General features: G+C 42.4%; 1 protein-coding gene across 1 annotated transcript in view; it reads left to right on the top strand.

The window, feature by feature from the left end:
- The first annotated feature begins 1851 nt into the window (after positions 1-1851).
- The window catches only part of LOC125485164 (serine/threonine-protein kinase Nek4-like), a 23339-nt gene continuing 2735 nt past the window's right edge, over positions 1852-22455 (top strand). Inside the window, exons 1-3 of the mRNA XM_048606705.1 lie at positions 1852-2102; positions 21416-21682; positions 22225-22422. Of these exons, the coding sequence (XP_048462662.1) occupies positions 2016-2102; positions 21416-21682; positions 22225-22422 (552 nt within the window). The 5' untranslated portion in view covers positions 1852-2015. The remainder of the gene's footprint in view (positions 2103-21415; positions 21683-22224; positions 22423-22455) is intronic.

Below are 22455 nucleotides of genomic sequence, written 5' to 3' on the forward strand. Positions count from 1 at the left end.
GATAATGCAATAGTGTTGTCAGCCATGAGATGCATGTACAGTAGCAGAGTTAAAATGATTGGTGGCCCTGTGACTGTGAGATAGCAAACAAAGAAGATGGTCCTGCAGAATACAGAAGATCATTGAGCTTCTTCCTGTCCTGTTGGTTACGTGTTTCGATTTGGGGCACAATACTGACCCGAGCTGCAATTTCTGTCCAGTCCAGCTGGGACTGTTGGTGTAGTCACTTTTGATGGTCAGCAGGCTGCTCAGGCTCCTCTCCAATGCCCAAACCTTCCCCTATTCACCAACACCTCCAGATCCCTGTCTGTAAAGCTAGGAGCTAGTTCATATTTCCCCTGAAACACAGGCTTCTAGGAGCTGCAGCCAGAGATGCTTCCCACACATATGCTAGCCCAGGGCCTTGGAAATATGCCCAGACTCCCACATAGAGCAAAAGAAACAAATCACGGAAATGAGGTCTCCTGCCATGACCCACCCTTTTGGATTAAACCTTTGCAGAGCCCTTAAAGTCAAATAATATCAATTACTTTAGGGCCCCTCTTCCCTTGATCTCATGAAAACAGAATAAAGCCTTCACTAACTATAAATTCAACCAATCCCCCTTGGCTGTTTTGATCTCTTGTACTCCCCACAAAGAGTTCCAGACTTTATACCAGTGTACAGTGGCATGACAGTTTGGGAGGTAGTTCTGAATTTTCAGTGTCTGACGTCGTGTGCATTACAACTTTTATTAAGCACCAAGACATAAGCCAGGACTTGCCAGTGGCAAGCACGTCAACATCTCTGGCCATGTGGCTCACTGGGAAACACACCCAACAGTTCGGTTACATAACTCACGGGTGAAAAGTGGAAGATTATCTGAGAAAACATGCCTTGGACCCTGACAAACTGAACGCCATGAGATTCATTCGGCACCATACTTCACCAGTGGGAAAACTCAGTCACCTGTCTCACTTTCTGCGAATTCTGTTGTACCAGTAAACTTTTCTTTTCTTTGCAGTATTCATTTTAGACTGGAGAAGGAATGTAGCCTATAGATTTATCCTGCTCTATTTTTGTTAGATTTGTCCCTTCAACCATATGATCGAAACGACACTGAAGGAGTCTCCAATCGGTAGGCAAACTGTAGGGGATCGAGGCGGACCCCCATTTCTGAAGAAGGGTCTAGGCCCGAAACGTCAGCTTTCCTGCTCCTCTGATGCTGCTTGGCCTGCTGTGTTCATCCAGCTCTACACCTTGTTATCTCAGTCTTTCTCCCAGTTTGTTCCACAGCGATTCTAAGCTACTACATACTCCTCCTCGTTCCAGTGATTCATTGCTGTTCCCTGGCTGGCCACATGGTGGCGTCGGGGGCCGTGACAGCTGCAGTTCCCAGGTCAGCCATTTGGCGGCGGCAGGGGCTGTGAGCCGCTGTAATTCTGACGTCGACCGCTTGGTAGCACCGGGGGCGCGATCTGCTGCTGTTCCTAGGTCGGCCATTTGGTGGCGCTTGGGGCCGCGATCCGCCGCAGTTCCCAGGTCGGCCACTTGATGACGCCAGGGGTGGGGACGCGATTTGCTGCAGTTCTGAGATCGGCCACTTAGTGGCGTCAGGGGGCCGCGATCCGCGGTAGTTGCCAGATTGACCACTTGGTGGCGGCAGGGGTCGCGATCCGCTGTAGTTGCCAGATTAGCCACTTGGTGGCGCTTGGGGCCGCGATCCGCGGTAGTTGCCAGGTTGACCACTTGGTGGCGCTTGGGGCCGCGATCCGCTGTAGTTGCCAGATTGACCACTTGGTGGCGCTTGGGGCCGCGATCCGCTGTAGTTCCCAGGTCGGCCAGATAGTGGAGCCCCTTGTTCCCTACCAACTCCGTCCCGGTTGCCTGGTGATGGGGAAGCCGTGTCGGGTCTGCGGCCTGTTTCCCGCACGTTTCCGGACGCCGGGCTTCGCTGAGATATGAAGGGGGACGCTGCTCAGGACAGTGCCGAGAATTCGAGGCCTCCCGCACTTCCCCAGCGGCACTAAGCAGCCATGGAGCGGTACCTGGCCATCGGGATTGTGGGCAAAGGCAGCTACGGGGAGGTGCAGCTGGTCAGACACGGCAGCGAAGGGAAACAGGTACCGGGGCCCGGCGGAGAGCGCCCGGGCCGGGAGAGGACCGGCGGGGATGGGGGGAGATGGCCCGGGCCGGAGGGGGGGGGCACCGGCACCGGCAGGGGGAGAGGGCCCGGGCCGGGGGGGGGGGGGGGCGGGGGAAGACGGGGGGGGGGGGGGGGGGGGGGGGACCGGGGGGGGGGTGGGGGTGGGGGGGGGGGGAAGAGGATTGCTCCGAATCCCAAAATTATAAACACTGTGTGAATGCCGTCATGCAAAAACAAAAGCACTGAATGTGAATATTGAAAATCATTTTGCTAAATGAGGTTTATGTATATGTATATGCACCCTAAAGGAAAGTGCCGATTTGCTTTGTTGGTGAGTTATAATGTTGAGTTTTTATCCTGCATTGTGATTTGCGAAAAAAAACATTTGTGACTTTCTGGCGGAGATTATCAAACTTTGACCTGTTTGGTGAAGTTTGGAACATAACAGGCTTACTAACCTGTCTGTAGCACAGAACATTTGAAGTTAGGGTAAACAGGATAGTCAGTGATTATTTTCATTTATTGTAGAATCAGTTTGTCGTGGGCAAGGAACCTAATCTCCCATCTAAAAAATAGGACAAACAAAAGGCCAAACAGTGCTAATCCTGGTTACATTTCAGTTGACTGCTCCTTTGCTCCAGATCCTGTCTGGCTATCTGTGTTCTTCCAGCCTCCTGTTTGTCTGCCTTGGATTCCAGCATCTGCAGTTATTTTCGTCTCTACCTAAGATTATTTAGTTTGCTTATTAGTGTAAGGAGGGCTGAACTGGGGAAAAATATAAAGTCGCTTTCTTTTGACATGGTTAGTGGTTGCTAGAATAGTTGTAAACCTACATTTAGGGATTTTGCAAAACTGTCAAATTTGCAGTAAATTATGTTTTTAGATGGGGCAGTGAAAATTTGGGGACAATATCCAGACTAGGGTAAATTAGGGGAAGGATTAGCCTGTACTTAGCTTTGCTGTACCTACTTGATGCTGATACTTGGTGCATGTTCTGCGAAAATGTTCCATCCCTCTGGATTGATATCAGCACAAAAACTTCGACAAATTAAATAATTGCTGTATTTCGGTGATTGCAGTTTCTTTTGAAGTCTTCCTAAAATGTTTCTACTTGTATCTAAGAAATTGTGATCCTGTTGTACTCTTAGATAACCTTCTTTACTGTCCATTATACCACCAATTTGGGTGTCATCTGCAACTTAATAACCATAGAATCATAGAATCCCTACAGTGTGGAAACAGGCCCTTTGGTCCAACAAATCCACACCGACCCACTGAGCATCCCACCTAGACCCATCCCCCTAATCCACACATCCCTGAACACTATGGGCAATTTAGCATGGTCATTCCACCTAACCTGCACATCTTTGGACTGTGGGAGGAAACCAGAGCACCCGGAGGAAACCCATGCAGACACGGGGAGAATGTGCAGACTCTACACAGACAGTCGCCCAAGGGTGGAATCGAACCTGGGTCTCTGGCGCTGTGAGGCAGCAGTGCTAACCACTGAGCCACCGTGCTGCCCCCTATGCTGCTTATATTCTCATCCAAATCATTTATGTAAATTACAAACAGCAGTGGACCCAGCACCATGCCCTGCAGAACGCCACTGGTCATTGGCCTCCAGTCTAAAAACCAACCCTCTACCACCACTTTATCTGTCTCCTATTGTCAAGCCAATTTATATCCAGTTGGCAAGCTCTCCTTGAATCACAGGTGATCCTTGCCTAAGGTGGTCTGAGGTGCATTTGTTTTAATGCGAGAAGTGTAGTAGGTAAGGCAGATGAACTTAGAGCTTGGATTAGTACCTGGGAGTATGATGTTATTGCTATTACTGAGACTTGGTTGAGGGAAGGGCAAGATTGGCAACTAAATATCCCAGGATATAGATGCTTCAGGCGGGATAGAGATGGAGGTAAAAAGGGTGGAGGAGTTGCATTACTGGTCAAAGAGGATATCACAGCTGTGTTGAAGGAGGGCACTATGGAGGACCCGAGCAGTGAGGCAATATGGGCAGAGCTCAGAAATAGGAAGGGTGCGGTAACAATGTCGGGGCTGTACTACAGGCCTCCCAACAGCGAGCGTGAGATAGAGGTACAAATATGTAGACAGATTATGGAAAGATGTAGGAGCAACAGGGTGGTGGTGATGGGAGATTTTAATTTTCCCAACATTGACTGGGATTCACTTAGTGTTAGGGGTTTAGATGGAGCAGAATTTGTAAGGAACATCCAGGAGGGTTTTCTAGAGCAGTATGTAAATAGTCCAACTCGGGAAGGGGCCATACTGGACCTGGTGTTGGGGAATGAGCCCGGCCAGATGGTTGAAGTTTCAGTAGGGGATTACTTTGGGAATAGTGATCACAATTCCGTAAGTTTTAGAATACTGATGGACAAAGACGAGAGTGGTCCTAAAGGAAGAGTGCTGAATCAGGGGAAGGCCAACTATAGCAAAATTCGGCAGAAGCTGGGGAATATGGATTGGGAGCAGCTGTTTGAGGGTAAATCCACATTTGATATGTGGGAGGCTTTTAAAGAGAGGTCGATTAGAGTGCAGGACAGACATGTCCCTGTGAAAACGAGGGATAGAAAGGGCAAGATTAGGGAACCATGGATGACAGGTGAAATTGTGAGACTAGCAAAGAGGAAAAAGGAAGCATACATAAGGTCTAGGCGACTGAAAACAGACGAAGCTTTGGAAGAATATCGGGAAAGTAGGACCAATCTGAAACAAGGAATTAAGAGGTCTAAAAGGGGTCATGAGATATCTTTAGCAAACAGGGTTAAGGAAAATCCCAAAGCCTTTTATTCGTACATAAGGAGCAAGAGGGTAACTAGAGAAAGGGTTGGCCCACTCAAGGACAAAGGAGGGAAGTTATGCGAGGAGTCAGAGAAAATGAGTGAAATTCTTAATGAGTACTTTGCGTCGGTATTCAACGAGGAGAGGGACATGACGGATGTTGAGGTTAGGGATAGATGTTTGATTACTCTATGTCAAGTTGGCATAAGGAGGGGGAGGAAGTGTTGGGTATTCTAAAAGGCATGAGGGTGGACAAGTCCCCAGGTCGGGATGGGATCTATCCCAGGTTACTGAGGGAAGCGAGAGAGGAAATAGCTGGGGCCTTAACAGATATCTTTGCAGCATCCTTGAGCATGGGTGAGGTCCTGGAGGACTGGAGAATTGCTAATGTTGTCCCCTTGTTTAAGAAGGGTAGCAAGGATAATCCAGGTAATTATTGACCGGTGAGCCTGACGTCAGTGGTGGGAAAGCTGCTGGAGAAGATACTGAGGGATAGGATCTATTTACATTTGGAAGAAAATGGGCTTATTAGTGATAGGCAGCGTGGTTTTGTGCAGGGAAGGTAATGTCTTACCAACTTGATAGAATTCTTTGAGGAAGTGACAAAGTTGATAGATGAGGGAAGGGCTGTGGATGTCATATACATGCACTTCAGTAAGGCGTTTGATAAGGTCCACCATGGTAGACTGATAGAGAAAGTGAAGTCGCATGGGGTCCAGGGTGCACTAGCTAGAAGGATAGAGAACTGGCTGGGCAACAGGAGACACAGAGTTGTAGTGGAAGGGAGTTTCTCAAAATGGAGAACTGTGACCAGTGGTGTTCAACAGGGATCCATGTTGGGACCACTGTTGTTTGTGATATACATAAATGATCTGGAGGAAGGTATAGATGGTCTGATTAGCAAGTTTACAGATTGGTGGAGTAGCAGATAGTGAAGGGCACTGTCGGAGAATGCAGCAGAATATAGATAGATTGGAGAGTTGGGCGGAGAAATGGCAGATGGAGTTCAATCCAGGCAAATGCGAGGTGATGCATTTTGGAAGATCCAATTCAAGAGCGAACTATGCAGTAAATGGAAAAGCCCTGGGGAAAATTGATACACAGAGAGATCTGGGTGTTCAGGTCCATTGTACCCCGAAGGTGGCAACACAGGTGGATAGAGTGGTTAAGAAGGAATACGGCATGCTTTCATTCATCGGATGGGGTATTGAGTACAAGAGTTGGCAGGTCATGTTACAGTTGTATAGAACTTTGGTTCGACCACATTTGGAATATTGCGTACAGTTCTGGTTGCCACATTACCAAAAGGATGTGGATGCTTTGGAGAGGGTGCAGAGGAGGTTCACCAGGATGTTGCCTGGTATGGAGAGCGCTAGCTATGAAGAGAGGTTGAGTAGATTGGGATTATTTACATTAGAAAGACAGAGGTTGAGGGAGGATCTGATTGAGGTCTACAAAATCATGAGAGGTATAGACAGGGTGGATAGCAAGAAGCTTTTTCCCCAGAGTGGGGGACTCAATTACTAGGGGTCACGATTTCAAGGTGAGAGGGGAAAAGTTTAAGGGAGATATGCGTGGAAAGTTCTTTACGCAGAGAGTGGTGGGTGCCTGGAATGCGTTGCCAGTGGAGGTGGTAGAGGCAGACACAATAGCGTCATTTAAGATGTATCTAGACAGATACATGAATGGGCAGGGAGCAGAGGGATACAGATCCTTGGAAAATAGGTGACAGGTTTAGATAGAGGGTCTGGATCGGCACAGGCTTGGAGGGCCAAAGGGCCTGTTCCTGTGGTGTAATTTTCTTTGTTCTTTGTTTTAACTTTACTAAGCAGTCTACCATGCAGACCCCTGTCACAAGCCTTACTAAAGTTCATGTAAACAATGTCTATCACTGGACCCTTATCTATTGTTTTGACCACGTGTTCAAAAAACTCAATCAAGTTTGTGAGACACAATTTCCCACCTTCAAAGCCATGCTTGCTATCGCTAATCAGTCCTCACCCCTTCAAATACATGTCTGTGTCTCAGAAACCCCTCCAACAACTTACCCATCATTGACACAAAAACAAAGTTGCTGGAAAAGCTCAGCAGGTCTGGGAGCATCTGTAAAGGAGAAAACAGAGTTAACGTTTTGGGTCTGGTGACCCTTGCTCAGAACTTTTCCAGCAACTTTGTTTTTGTTCCTGATTTACAGCATCCACAGTTCTTTTGGTTTTTTTACCCATCACTGACTTCAGACTCATCGGTCTACAGTTCTCTGGCTTATCCTTGCAGCTGTTCTTAAACAAAGGCACAACATTAGACACTAGTCTTCTGGCACCTCACTCATGGCTGTAGCTGATATAAATGTCTCGCTGGGGTCCCACAGTTTCTTCCCTATCTTCCTACAATGTCCTAGGATACATTTGATCAGGTCTTGGGGATTTATCTACCTTTATGCATCTTAAGATCTCCAGAACCACCTCTTCTGTAATGTTGACTGTTTCCAAGTTATCACTATTTCCCCAAGTTCCCTGGCTTTCATATCTCATATCCCCATTTTGCCTTCTGATTTTCTTTTCATGTACGCTCCTACTCCCCTTATACTCCTTAAGAGATTTGCTCGATCCCAGCTGTCTATATTTGAGAAATGTCTTTTTTTTTCTTCTTGACTCGAGCTTCAATATCTCTAGTCATCCAATGTTCTGTACTGCTACCAGCCTTGCCCTTCACTTTAACAGAAATATACTGTCTCTGAACTCTCGTTATCTCACTTTTGAAAGCCTCCCACTTGTCAGCCATCCCTTTACCTGCAAAAAGTCTACTGCAATCAACTTTTGAAAGTTCCTGTCTAATACTGTCATTTTAGAACCACCTCAAAGGGACAGTCAGACACTTGTTTAACACCACATCTGAAAGATGGAATCCCTAATAATACTGTACATGCTTTCAGCATTGAGTAGTGCAACATTTAAATTGTGTACTTCAGGGGACCACTTAAACCTTCTGACTCCGAAAGCAGAATGCTGTCACTGAACTTTTCTACTGCTACTGGCTTTCCATTTTTATTAAATTTTATACAATTTCAAATTAATAATGAAAAAGTATGTACACGTTTCAATGAACTCAGCACTTGCACCAGCATGAGCCTGACATTGCCGTCAAAGTACCATGGGATCTCAGGTGAGGTGTATGATTAAACAAGGAATTCAAAAGACTGTGTCATTCATTGTACTTTGCAAAAGTAGCAATTCACTGTCTGCCTCACCATTGATCTGCTTTAAATGTCATGATGTTGCTGTATTTGTGCAATAGATACAAACTTAACCAGGCACAGATATTTAGGACGTAAGTACCCCATTAATGATGAGTGTTAGTGGTTGTCAGTCAATCCTCTTGGCATGAAAAATTAACTATCACAAGTTTGAGTCCCATTCTTTCAGGTTTTGAACTTTTTGGGTGATATAAAAATGTAAATTTTTAATTCGTTTTCACTTCTCCTTTCTCTCAGTAAACTGTCTTTCTTGGTCTTTAGTCCTCTTTTTGTTGTGATTTGACAATGAATTCATTCACACATCTTTTTGTCTATCCTGTTTTTATTTCTCAACCTTAAATCACACTGGTTAAGGAGATGCATTGTTATTCAATGTCTTGTTTCACTCAATGATAGTGAAGCTTACACTTTCATCAGCTTTGTACGCAAATGCTCCTTATGCTGAAGGGGGAGAGATTGTTAGATGCTATGCTACAATAAAATGTGTCTGTTGAGTTTTTGAAAATTTGGAAATGTTCACATTTAAGGACAATGAACTATTTCCCACTGGTGAGGGAGATGGATTTCACAAGCTTCAAAATCTCCCCTCCCCCTACCGCATCCCAAAACCAACCCAGCTCGTCCCCGCCTCCCTAACCTGTTCTTCCTCCCACCTATCCCCTCCTCCCACCTCAAGCCGCACCCCCATCTCCTACCTACTAACCTCATCCTGCCCCTTGACCTGTCCGTCCTCCCTGGACTGACCTATCCCCTCCCTAACTCCCCACCTACATTCACCTTTACTGGCTCCATCCCCGCCTCTTCGACCTGTCTGTTTCCTTTCCACCTATCTTCTCCTCTATCCATCTTCTATCCGCCTCCCTCGCTCTCCCTATTTATTTCAGAACCCCCTTCCCCTCCCCCATTTCTGATGAACGGTCTAGGCCCGAAACATCAGCCTTTATGCTCCTATGATGCTGCTTGGCCTGCTGTGTTCATCCAGCTCTGCACCTTGTTGTCTCTATTTCCCACTGGTGTTGCCAGGGTTTGCTATGTATAATAACATTAACTTTACACTGAACGTCTCTTCAAATATGCATTACGCTGCTCATATGGGGTTGTCTAACATATATTGAAAATCACTATATACCTCCAGGGTAGTATCAAGTTAGGATTAGTCATTAAAGAGGGTAACATTCTAGGGATGTAAACGTGCTGTGAGCATTGAACATCAGTTTGTATTCAAACATGAGAATAATTCATTTTAATTATTTATTTTGATGTTTGTCATTGTATAAACAGACCACTATATTTTCATAGCCAATAGAAGTAGCTTTGTGATAGTTTCAAACAATTGTGCTTTAATACTGTAACAATATTTGTTCTAAACTGGAGCAGATTTTGCTGCTGCATTAGGCACAGTAAATGGCATCTGTTCATCCAGTATGTGCAAGAACAGTGCTCAATTGTTAAGTTTCTTTTAATCTGCTTTAGCCATAATTGACCACAGGCATGGATAAATAAATCATAGCTGAGTCATTACATAATGAAGGAGAATGTTTGTCCAGATTGTTAATTTGCTAAAGTAGCAAATGATTTTGCTATGAAACAGCCAAGTGTTTTTAAAAAAAGTTGTCACAGTCTTAAAGAGCAATATCAAATGAATCAAATCAAATTCCAGCACTTTTACTTTCACACTGCTACAAGATTTGATTACATTGCAAATAGAAATGAGTATCCTTGAATGGAATAACTTAAAACATTATAGAATAAACTGTTTTAAAAGGAGGAGGGAAAATAACAGAATTAAAAATTCCTAAGCACTGCCAGGAACTGGAGTTTTTAAACATGCTGTTAGCAAATAACAGTGTATTCCAAGTGTAGGAGCTGCTTATTTGTCTTTGTGTCCCACTGTTGCTGGTCCAATTCATTGGACACAGTGGATGAGTTATTTTTAGTAGGATATAATTGTCAATCTCTGTGTGGTAAATGTCTTGCCTTCATCATACAATAGTATGCAATACACTTCCAACCAATTAAAATGTCATACTTGTAGAATTACATTGAACTGGTATGAAATTATCGATATTCTAGTATTTTAAGAAATTGAAGCTTCTTTTAATGATCAGTGTTTTAGAGCAATGTTGAAAGTAACAATAAAGCTCAAATGTCAGATTTCTGCCATGACATAAGACAACAGACCATACTTATCAAGGTTCGTTCAAGATGGTTCATTTTCTGCAATTAAGAATAGGCTATTGAAACATTCTTCTTATACCAGTTATTGTATAATTTATTTCAAAACATTTGTAAAGCATAGTACATCTTCTGATTTGCTGCAAAAGAGCCACTTTTCACTTTTCACTTCGTTAGCTATTTCTTATGATAGAACCAGGTTGTTCGTTTGGAAGCAGGAGTTCAGAAATTCTAAAGCTTTTAGAGGACTAACAGAAAACACAATTGCAGAGTATTACATAAAACATTCAGCAGCAAAGTAGGCCCAACAGATCGATGTTGCTATTTTTATTCCATGTGAACTTTTTGACATCTCACTGCAGCAAAGAAATACGGTAAATGTCAATTTGTATTCAGAGCATTGGATTGGTAAATATCTATATTGATATTTTATCTATTCCTTATGGTATTTCTCATTAAATGTAGTTTTGAGTGAAATTTGACCCCTTTATAGCCAAAAGCATTGTGTACATACTGAGTACGGGGTTAGCTGAAGATGCCCTTTCATTAGAACTTACCAAATAGCATAAAGACAATTTCATAAGTGCAGCATGTTCAGTAATTACAGAGTTGAATCCAAAATAAGTTGAATCAGGGAAGAAATTTATCTTCCTTTTCATTCAGTAATGTCTGTCTACACCTTTACTCAGATGAATGGGAGTTCACTATTATTAGTCTTGTGATGTGAAACAATGGCATAATTCACAGAATCATAGATCATACAATAGAGAAGTGGCCCTTTGGCCCATTGAGTCTGTACTACCAAAACTATGCTAAACCCACACTAGCCCCACTTTCAGCACTTGGCCCAGAGCCTTGAATATTATGACATCTCAAATGTTCGTCCATGTACCTTTTTTAAAGGTTGTGAGTTTACCCACCTCTATTACTGTCCTAAGTAGTGCATTCCAGGCCCCCACCACACTTTGAGTGAAAGCAATTTTCCTCAACTCCCCTCTAAACCTCCTGCCGTTCATCTTAAAATGTACCCCCTAGTTATTGACCTTTTCAACTAAGGGGGATAGCAGTTTTTTATCCACCCTGTTGATATCCCTCATAATCTTGTACGTCTCCATCAAGTCCCTATTCAACCTTCTGTGCTTCAAAGGAAACAACCGAGCTTATCCAGCCTCTCTTCATGGATGAAGATTGCCATCCCAGGCAATATCCTGGTGAATCTTCTTTGCATCCCATCCAGTGCAATCACATCCTTCCTAATGTGCGTGACCAAAACTGCACACAGCACTCCAGCTGTTGCCTAAACAAAGTTGTGTACAGATCCGACATAATTTCCTTGTGGTTATAATCTATGCCTTGGCTGTAAAAGGCAAGTGTCCCGTATGCCTTTTTTAACTACCTTATTATACTGTCCTGGTATTTGTAGACCAGCAGCCCAAGATCCCTCTGTTCCTGTGACCTTCCTAATGTTAATAAAGTACTCCCTTGTTATGAGATGGTGATCCAGATTTTCCAATCCAAGTGGGAAACACTATTTCCAATCATGAGTGCAAAGGAAAATACACATTTTCCTTCATAGGAGTTCTCATGTGAACATCTGGACCAGGAGTCTTTTCAGCTGAAGCCATTTAGCTTATTGTGTTACAAGATTTTAAGGTACTGACAGGTATCAAGTCTAAATAGGGTAGCTAAAGATTGAATCAGGTCAGATCCAGTGAGGGCAGAGGTTGGACATTGTTGGGTGTCAAAGGGGGTTGGTATCAGTGGTGGCTCCACGGACCAATTTAATAGTGATCCTCAAGTTAGATAAATTATAACCTGCTGTAACTTTTTCCTGGGTAAGTATTAAATTAAGTCAGTCTGTATCCTCCAAAATCTTTGTCTCTAACTCAGTTGAGGCCTTTTTCAGAGGGTTCCAAATGCTGGATGATTGTCCATGTGGACAGTTGTCCTTATTTGTACGTTTCAATTTAGTCTATTTTTCTAATCAACTTGTACAGGGATGTTATTACACATCTTTGAAGCAGGTGAGACTTGAACCTGGGCCTCTTGGTCCATGGGTAAAGACACTACCATAACACCACAAATGGACATGTTCAGTGAGTGGGCAAATGCATGATAAGTCTACAGATCAAAACTAGAAATGACAGTACTCACCATAATGAACCAGACAGTATAAATTCCAAGCGGAGTAGAATAACATCACTTCATTGGAATCTCCACTGATGATGTCCCCAAGCATATGATGAAACATCTGAACAAAAACGAGCCAGCTCAGCGAGCAACATCATCCACGACCCGAGCTACAGATCTTTGCCAAAACTTTAAACTTGATAGAAGTCTATAAAATTATGAGATGCGTAGATGGGGTTGATGATCAGAATCTTTTTCTCAAAGTTGAAATGTCAATAGGTATATCTATAGGTATAGATAGAGTAGACAGCCAGAGACCTTTTCCTAGTGTGAAGGTAGCTATTACGAGGGGATATAGTTTTAAAGTGAGTGGAGGTAGATATAGGGGAGACGTCAGAGATAGTTTCTTTACTCAGAGATTGGTTGGGGCATGGAATGCATTGCCGGAGAGCGTAGTGGAGTCAGCCTCATTAGGGACATTTAAGCGGCTATTAGATAGGCATATGGATGATGGTATAAGGTAGGAGTGGAGGTTAGATAGACCTTAGAATTAGGGTAAAAGTTTGGCACAACATTGTGGGCCGAAGGGCCTGTACTGTGCTGTACTGTTCTATGTTCTATGTTCTAAGTCAGGTTATCCTCTTTGATATGGGAAAAAAAGAGGAAAGCATGTTATTATCTGAATAGTGATGGATTAGAAAAAGGAGAGCTGCAACAGGACTTGGTACATCAGATGCTGAAAGTAAGCACGTGGGTACAGCAGTTGGTAAGAAAGCAAGTGGTATGTTGGCCTTCAAAGCAAGCAAATTCTAGTAAAGGAGCAGGCATAGAGTCAGAAAGATCTACATCACAGAAAAAGACCCTTAAGCCCATTGCATCTGTGCTGATCTAAAACAACCATGTAACTATTCTAATTTTGCTGCAATTGTATAGGGCCTTAGTGAGACCTCACCTAGAGTATTGTGTGCGGCTTTGGTCTTCTTATCTGAGGAAGGATGTTTAGACTATCAAGGGAGTGCAGCAATGATTTAACAGACCGATTCCTGAGATGCCGACACTGATGTATGAAGAGAGAGTTTGGACTATATTGATTGGAGTTTAGAAGAATAAGGGGGATCTCAAAGAAACTATAAAGTTGTAGCACAACTGGACAGGGTGAACATAAGAAAGATGTTTCCAATGACTGGGGAGTCAAGAACCAGAGGTCACGGGTAGGTTATTTAGGACTGAACTGAAGAAAAATTTCCTCACCCAGAGAGTGGCGAGCCTGTGAAATTCTCTGTGACAGAAAGAGGTTGAAGCTACGATATTGAATGCTTTCACGGAATTAGATAGTAATTTTTAGGTCTAAAGGGAGCAAAGATTATGGGGAGAAAGCAATACATGAGTACTGAGTTGGATGATCAGCCATGATCAAATTGAATAGTGGAGCCGGCTCATAGGGCTGAATGGCCTATCCTGCTCCTGTTTTCTATATTTCTATCAGTTATTGAAAAGTTGCTAGGTTGTTGGCCTAATTATTCAAATACTCCTGACTGGTGATGAGTGTCCAAGACACTGCTGATTAATAGGTCGTTGGGATTTTGAAGGATTCTGTTGTTTAAAGCTGTTGGCGTGGGTTGGTCAAATTGCAGCAGAGTGTAAGAGGCCCTTTGGCTCACCTAGTCTGCATAAATTAAAAAAAAACTTGTCCCACTTTCCAGCACTGGTCTTTGAATATTCTGACGTTTCAAGTACTCATTCAAGTACTTTTTTAAGGCTGAGTTTTTCGGCCTAAATACCCTCCCTGGCAATGCATTCTTGATTCCTACCAATCTCTGATATTTTTGCCCTCCAATCTCCTCTAAACTTTTTACCTTTCACTTTAAAATTATGCCCCCTTGTTATTTACCATTCAAACTAAGGGGAAACAGCTGCTTCCTATCCCCTTTGTCCATGCTGTTTATTACCGTTTATTCCTCAGTTAGATCCTCTCTTAGCCTTAACTACTCTAAAGAAAACAATCTGAGCTTCTCGAGCTTCTCTTTGTACCTAAACTGCTCCAGCCAAGGCAACATCCTGGTGAATCTCCTCTGCACCCCCTCCAGTAGTGCAGTGACTAGACCTGCACAGAGTAGTCCAGATAGGCCTAACCAAAGTTCTATAGAACTCCAACATAACCTCCCTACTCCTATAATCTCTTCCACGACTGATAAATAAAAGTATGCTTTATGCCTTTGTAACTTAACTGATATCACCTGCCCTGCCTGCTTTGAGCATCTCAAAATCCCTTTGCTCCTCCTGAGCTTCATAGTGACCTGCCATTCATTGAGTACTCCCTTATCTTGTTTCTTCTTCTAAAGTTTATTGCCTCACATTTATCAGGGTTAAATTCCATCTGACGCAGTTCTCCCCATCTGACCAATCCATCTAAATCCTTATTACATTCTTCCTCACTGTCAGTTACCTGGCCAAACTTTGTGTCGTCTGCAAACTTATTTATTGCTCCCCCAATCCCCCTTTTTTTTTTTTAATCAGCCATATTCAATAGAATACAAACAACAAGGGACACAGCACTAATCCTGTTGATACATCACTAGATACTGGCCTCCAGTCACACAAACCACCACCCTGCATCTTCTACGACTAAGCCAATTTTGTTCTTCCTATTGATCTTGCAACCAGAAAAAATGCTTCTGATTCCACTTTCACCTAGCAAAGAGGGCAATGGGCTACAGGAAACAGGTCGGCAGCAGCAGGTGAAAATAATTCATTCATACTTCAGATTGAACATTAGTGGCTGTGATGGTTGAACCATAGGATGAGTGGGAAGATACAGTCATCTAGAAGGTATGGAACAGTAGCAGCAGGGTCATGAAGGGGCTGACCATTGAGTATGAATGGGAACAGCAACCGATCTTCTTGAGCAGTCCCCTGAGATCGAGGATGACTGTTTCCACTCTCATTTGAGGGGTTCTCAGGTGGCTGAAAAGCTGAATGCACAATCTGCATGCTGTTTCTTCCGCCTGTAGGACTGGTGATGTTTGAAAGATTCAGTGGATTGATTGTTTGGAGATTCAGGCATTTGCCCAGGTGCCTGGACTTCACCTGTGTCACCTTCCCAACAAAGTCTATTTATGTGTTTGGTGCCTTCCCCTGAATCAGCCTTGTTCATTTTAGCTGGTCATAAACCAGGGTTTCCCATGAGTTTTCACTGTCTTCCTTAGAGATTCCTGCTGCAACCAGATTCAGAGTACAGCAATTGTTTCAGGAGTCTAAGTAACATATCCTGTTTATCAGTGTGACATATAATTCCTATACTAAGTTATGTCTTCCAGCTGTTGTAGATGGTAAAATAGTCGTGTTGACGGGAGATGTTTTGGGCTTGGAGGAGTGAGTTGTCCAGGCTGATGATAAACAAGGGTCATTAAAGGATTCCTTACAGGCTCAGCAACATAGCGTGATAGCCAAAAGTTATAGATTTTAAAAATGAAGATTTATAACAAATCCCTGAATTTAGAAATGTATTTCTATACCATTAAGTTATGTATAACATATAGTTCATTCTGCCAGAACCAGAAACAATACTGTTAATTTGTTGAAACAATATTTAATGTTTTTAATGGACTTTGGCACTAGTCAACTGCTCTTAATGAGGACTACGCTGGTAAGAGGTGTTTGAATTTGTGTTTATTTTGCTGACCAACTGATCAGTAAACCCAAGGCTTCTTTGCAATTTCACATGGCTTCCACATCAGATCTTTAACCATTTAGAAAGATGGCTATATCTTGGTACAGTTGGGATAGGCATATAGAACAGGAGTAGGCCATTCAGCCCCTTGAGCCTATATCACCATTCATTGAGATCGTGGCTGATCTGTGGCTTAACCGCATATGACTGCCTTTGACCCAATTGGCAACTAGCAGTTAGCAATCTAGCATCAACAGCACTTTTTTATAGAATTCCCATGGTGTGGAAACATGCCATTTGGCCCAACAAGTCCACACCAACCCTCCAAAGAGTATCCCTCCCAGACCCAGACCCAGACCCATCCCCCTACTCTATAACACTGCACTTCCCATGGCCATCACACCTAACCTATACCTCCCTGAACACCATGAGTAATTTAGCATGGCCAATCCACCTAACTTGCACATCTTTGGACTGTGGGAGGAAACGGGAGCACCCGCCAGAAACCTATGTAGACACTGAGAGAACATGCAAACTCCACATAGACAGTCGCCCGAGGCTGGAGTAGAACCCAAGTCTCTGGTGTTGTGAGGCAGCAGTGCTAACCACTGATCCACTGTGCTGTCCCGTGGAAGGTTCTAAACAGCTACCATCCTTTGTACATAGAAGAACTTCCTAACATCTTTCTTGAACAATCTGGCCCTAATTTTAGAATCCCCAATCTGTAGATAGTTTATCTTTATCTACCCTGTCTTTTCTTGTTAATGTCTTAAAGATTATGATTAGGTAATCTTTTAACCTTCTAAATTCTAGCGAAAACCAGACCTAATTTGTACAATCTCTCCTCATAATTTAATCCCTGAAGTCCAGGTATCATTCATGTACACCTACATTGTACTCCCTCCAAGGTCAATATAACCCTCCTAAGGTGTGATGCCCAAATGTGCTTTCGTTGTTCCAAGTGGGGTCTCACCAGGGTTTTATACAACTGCAGCATAACTCCTGTATCCTTCTATTCCAGTCCTGTAGTTAAAAAGACCAGCATCCCATTAGCTTTATTAGTTATTTTCTGCACCTGTTTGATATTTTAAAGATCTTTGCGCCTGAACTCCCCAAGTCTCTTAGGACATCTGCTGTATTTAACTTCATACCATTAGAAAGTTCTCTGATCTATCCTTTCTCTGTTCAGAATGGATAACTTCACACTAGCTTACATTAGATTTCATTTGCCACACTTTTGACCATTCAACTAGTCTGTCAATATTGCTTTGAAATTTTATGCTACCATCTACACTGTCTACAGTGCTGCCTAACTTTGTATCATCAGCAAATTTGGATATATAACTTTCAATGCCACTATCCAAGTTGTTAATAAATAATGTGAATAATTGAGGCCCTAACACAGATCCTTGTAGTACACCATTGGTCATATCTTGCCAATTTGAGAACCTCCTCATTATCCCTGCTTTCTGTCACCTGCCACTCAAACAATTTCACAGCCATGTCAGTAATTGCAATTCAATGGGCTTCCACCCTATAACAGTCTGTTATGTAAAACTTTATCAATAGCCTTCTGGAAGTCCGTATAACCAACATGCGTAGACATTATTCTGTTCAATACCTTAGTCATCTCTTCAAGAAATTTAGTGACGGTTGTCAGGCATGACCTACCTGTCATGAATCCATGCTGGCTGTCCCTGATTAACTGAAAATTTTCAAGGTGTTTAGTTACCACATCTTTGATTACAAACTCCAACAATTTCCCCACCGCAGATGTTATAGAGTTATAGAGTCATAGAGTCATAGAGATGTACAGCATGGAAACATACCCTTCTGTCCAACTTGTCCATGCTGACCAGATATCTTAAATTAATCTAATCCCATTTGCCAGCATTTGGCCCAAGTCCCTCTACACCCTTCCTACTCATGCACCCATCAGATGCCTTTTAAATGTTGTAATTGTACCAGCCTCAACCACTTCCTCTGGCAGCTCATTCCATACGCGCACCACCCTCTGCATGAAAAAGTTGCCCCTTAGCTCCCTTTTAAATCTCTCCCCTCTCACCTTAAACCTATGCCCTCTATTTTGGACTCCCTTACCCTGGGAAAAAGACTTTGGGTGTTTACCCTAACCATGCCCCTCATGAACTTATAGACCTCTATAAGGTCACCCCTTAGCCTCCGCTCCAGGGAAAATAGCATGAAGAGGCTGATTATTGAGTATGAATGGGAACAGCAACTGATCTTGAGCAGTCCCTGGGATCGAGGATGACTGTTTCCACTCTCATTTGATGGGTTCTCGGGTGGCTGAGAAGCTGAATGCACAATCTGCATGCAGTTTCTTCTGCCTATAGAGCAGGTGATGTTTGAAAGATTCAGTGGATTGATTGTTTGGAGGTTCAGGCACTTGCCCTGATGCCTCGACTTCACCTGTGCATGTTCCCAATAAAGACTATTTATGTGTTTGGTGCCTTCCCCTGAATCATCCTTCTTCGTTTTAGCTGGTCACAACATCTTTCCTAGGTTTCACAAGTTTTGATAAGTTTGCATTAATCTTTTCTTTTTGTTACATTTTCCCAACAGGGGCTGTCTAATCTGGTTATTGTATTCTTTTAAGAAAAGAGAGGGCAGCCCAGTTCCCAGGGATGCAGGGTAAAGAAGGTTCTCGCGCACGCGTGGTCTGACCTACCCTAGCTTCTTATTCAGGAAGCATTAGTCCTTCAGGGCAGCAAGTTTCACCCGAATATTGTCCTGCTGCTTCATGGCGATGAGGTTAATGGTAGGGACCACAATTGGGTCCTGTTTCAGTTTAGCCTCAGTGTTTTTCAAATCATTTTAGACTAACTGGTGTATAATTCCTTAGATTTCCTCTTTTGTCCTTCTTAAAAAGTGGAGTGATGTTTCACTGAGAAAGTATCATTTAGTGTCTGAAAGAAGACATATCATGTGAATTGCAAATTGGCACAAGGTGTTCAATGATCATCACATTACAATTAAAGTATCAGGATTTTCATGAAGGCCCTGTATTTGCTGATTCCACAGACTGATAGACTAAGATAGCATAATAATGCCTGAATTGCATATTTCTCCTCATTTAATGTGAATTACCCAAATTAGGGATTTCCAGACTATTAAAACCAGCAAGCCAAGCTGCATTATTCTGTCACAATGCTAGCCCTGATGCAAATTCAGTCTGTAAGCAAAGATTTAGAAGCCCAACACAACAAAACTAACACTCCAAATATACAGAAATCACATCGTTTGAAGTCACCTCCAGCTCCTCTCCAGCAAGTATCTGGTACTGAAGAATGCCCAGTGCTCAAAAATACCAGCAAACTTATTCTCCCACTATCTTTACTATTATACTTACCCATCTTTCAAACTTGAAACGTGGGAAGATCAGGCACAGCTCTTTCAACTTCCTGAGTTAGAAGAAGATTACTGCAAAAAGACATGCCACTGTTTGGTCTCAACCCAGCAGTAGGAAGGTAGTCTCTTCCATTATTCAGGGCTGGAGAACACAAAGGACTGCAGTTCAGCCTTTCCTCTAGCAACTGCTTAATATCAAGTAAACTGTGCCAATTTTAACTGCATTAGTTTCAGTTCCAAAACAGATTTGAAATTTTGTCTTGTAAACATTAAGAAATAAGAAGTTTAATGGCAAAGGTCCCATGAGCTGGATTTGACCAGTTGGCTGTTTGTTGAGCACAATCCAACACTTTTTTTAAGGCATGTGATGTGGGTTCTCAGTCATTTACCACTGCTGTTATTTTATGATCATTCAACGGAAAGAAAGACAGGCTGTCTGAAAGTATTTCTAACTAAAGGTGTTGCGCTTTACAGCCTGGCTTGACTTGATAGGATTTGTCCTGCGCACCCCCAACACCAGTTTCATCGAAAGCCAATATTAACTGTTAGCCTGCCTCTTTGTTATGAATAGTGCTTGAATAAATGGACAGTATCAGTAACAGCAGCACTAAACCTGTGTAGCCTATTTTCATTTTGTCATCTAATTTTCACCATGGAGACTAAAACAGGGAATAAACATTAACAGTTGGTGCCAGTGTCCACTTCTTTACTAGCGGCATGTTAATTAGTACTGTTGCAAAGAAAAATCTGTTCACACTACTTCAGTGGCCTGCCATATGGTTAGAAGATGAAGAATTGTGCTATTGGTTATTAGACGGTACATGCAATAATAATGTCTTGTATAAACTGAATTGTATTGTGCAGTAATTCAGAGGGAGTCAAGCATAGCAGAGAGATGTGCAAGCCTCTTGTCTTTTTAAATTACATAGTTCCATATCATGGATTATCAGGTGCTGCATATGAAGTACAGATTAAAATTCTGTTCTCTCATGTTTTTAATTCAAAACAGCCTTGATGTTTCAATTTAGTAGATTAGATGCCAAGGACAGATCAAGCAGAACAACAGATGGGCAAATACGAAGCAACTATTGGCTTCAAGGGCTGGATTGGCTCACAGGCTGCAGTATGAACTACTCAAGTATAAAGGGCTTTCTGTTTTCAAATCCTTTAATTCCATGGGAGTGTGGTATGAAGGACCAGCATTTGAAACATTTGGAAAGCATCTAATCGCATATATTTAGAAAGTCTTTTTAATTGTTTTGAAGTCATATATTGATCTGTCTCTCCACCTTGAAAAGTTCAGTTGGTCTTTATTGGCATGTGATGCTCTGAGGGTATCAAGTTCCACAGTGTTGTAACTGTGATCATTGTGTGATCCATATCGTTCTTAGAGGTAGGGATTTGCTGGTATGTTTTCTTCTGCTAGAAGCACTTTTTTATTTCTTGCTACTTCCTGCCCTACAGCTGCTTTGATGTCATCTCACTGACTTCCATGTCCCCTTCAGAGCCATGAAAATCCAGCTCGGAGGGCAGGGTCCTGACTTGTCTTTGTTTTTTTTTCTTGACCTCCTCTTTACTATCACTGTCCCAGTACAAATGAAGAACTGGCTCCTCTCTCCCTGTTAGGAAAGTATCCAACCCTTAGACCATCTGGGGACTGTGTGGCCCAAGGCCAGCAAGAGTTCAAAACCTTCCCATCAATTCTGTAGATCCGAAAGTATCTGTGGATACGATAATGCCTCTGCTCTCCAAATCATTGCAAATTTAATCTTCACTTAAGTCCTTTTTAAAAAAAAATGTCTGTTACAAATAAATATGTAATCCATTTTAGGAAACTAGTATAGTATTTCTAATTAATACCTATGTTTACAGTTGAATTCTATTGAATTTTCAGTATGTTATAAAGAAGTTGAATCTAAGAAATGTTTCCAGTCGTGAGCGCAAGGCAGCAGAACAAGAAGCCCAGCTTTTATCCCAGTTGCGACATCCCAACATTGTTACTTACAGAGAGTCATGGGAAGGAGATGATGGATTTCTATACATTGTGATGGGTTACTGTGAAGGTGGAGATTTGTACCACAAGCTGAAGGAACAGAAGGGCAAATTGCTTCCAGAAAGTCAGATCGTGGAGTGGTTTGTCCAGATTGCTATGGCTTTACAGGTAAACTTCTATAGTGGAACAAAGAAATAAGACAGATTGAAAAGATAAAAATGTAATGCTGCACTAGGGGAGTTTGCATTTTAATACCTCAGCATTGGCCAAGATACAATCTCTATAAAAACTGAAATGATGAATTATTCGTTCAGCAGCCATCCCTTAGCACATTTCCACTGTACTGCATCCCAAAAGATTATGGGTTTGTGAATATGTAAGTCAATGTGTGTGCAAATCCATCATTCAAATAACTTAGTATAATTGTAAATATGAAAAAGTCCAATTTATCATTGAGTTAGATATTGGCATTAATCCACCAGTTTAGGATTGTTCTGCGTGCTTTTTTTTCAGATGGGATATTATGATTTTTGTGTCTGTAAATTCTGTGCCCGACTGACTTAATGCACAGCAGGTATTTTGTACAGCACTGGGTAAATCATAAATACTCATGTTTTAGATACTTGTGGCTCGAGCATAACAGTTGGAATGGAAAATATTGTACTGTGAGTCAATTGTATACTTAACACATTCTGTCTTCTTTTTAATAGTATTTACATGAAAAACATATCCTGCACAGAGATCTTAAAACTCAAAACATCTTCCTAACAAAAACAAATATCATTAAAGTTGGAGATCTGGGTATAGCCAGAGTGTTGGAGAGCCAGCATGATATGGCCAGTACCTTGATTGGGACACCTTATTACATGAGTCCTGAACTCTTCTGTAATAAACCATACAACCATAAGGTAGAGTACTGCTGGATAACTTTATTGTGCAAC

The sequence above is a fragment of the Rhincodon typus genome, chromosome 16, assembly GCF_021869965.1.
Source record: "Rhincodon typus isolate 14 chromosome 16, sRhiTyp1.1, whole genome shotgun sequence".
In the NCBI taxonomy this organism is placed as follows: domain Eukaryota; kingdom Metazoa; phylum Chordata; class Chondrichthyes; order Orectolobiformes; family Rhincodontidae; genus Rhincodon; species Rhincodon typus.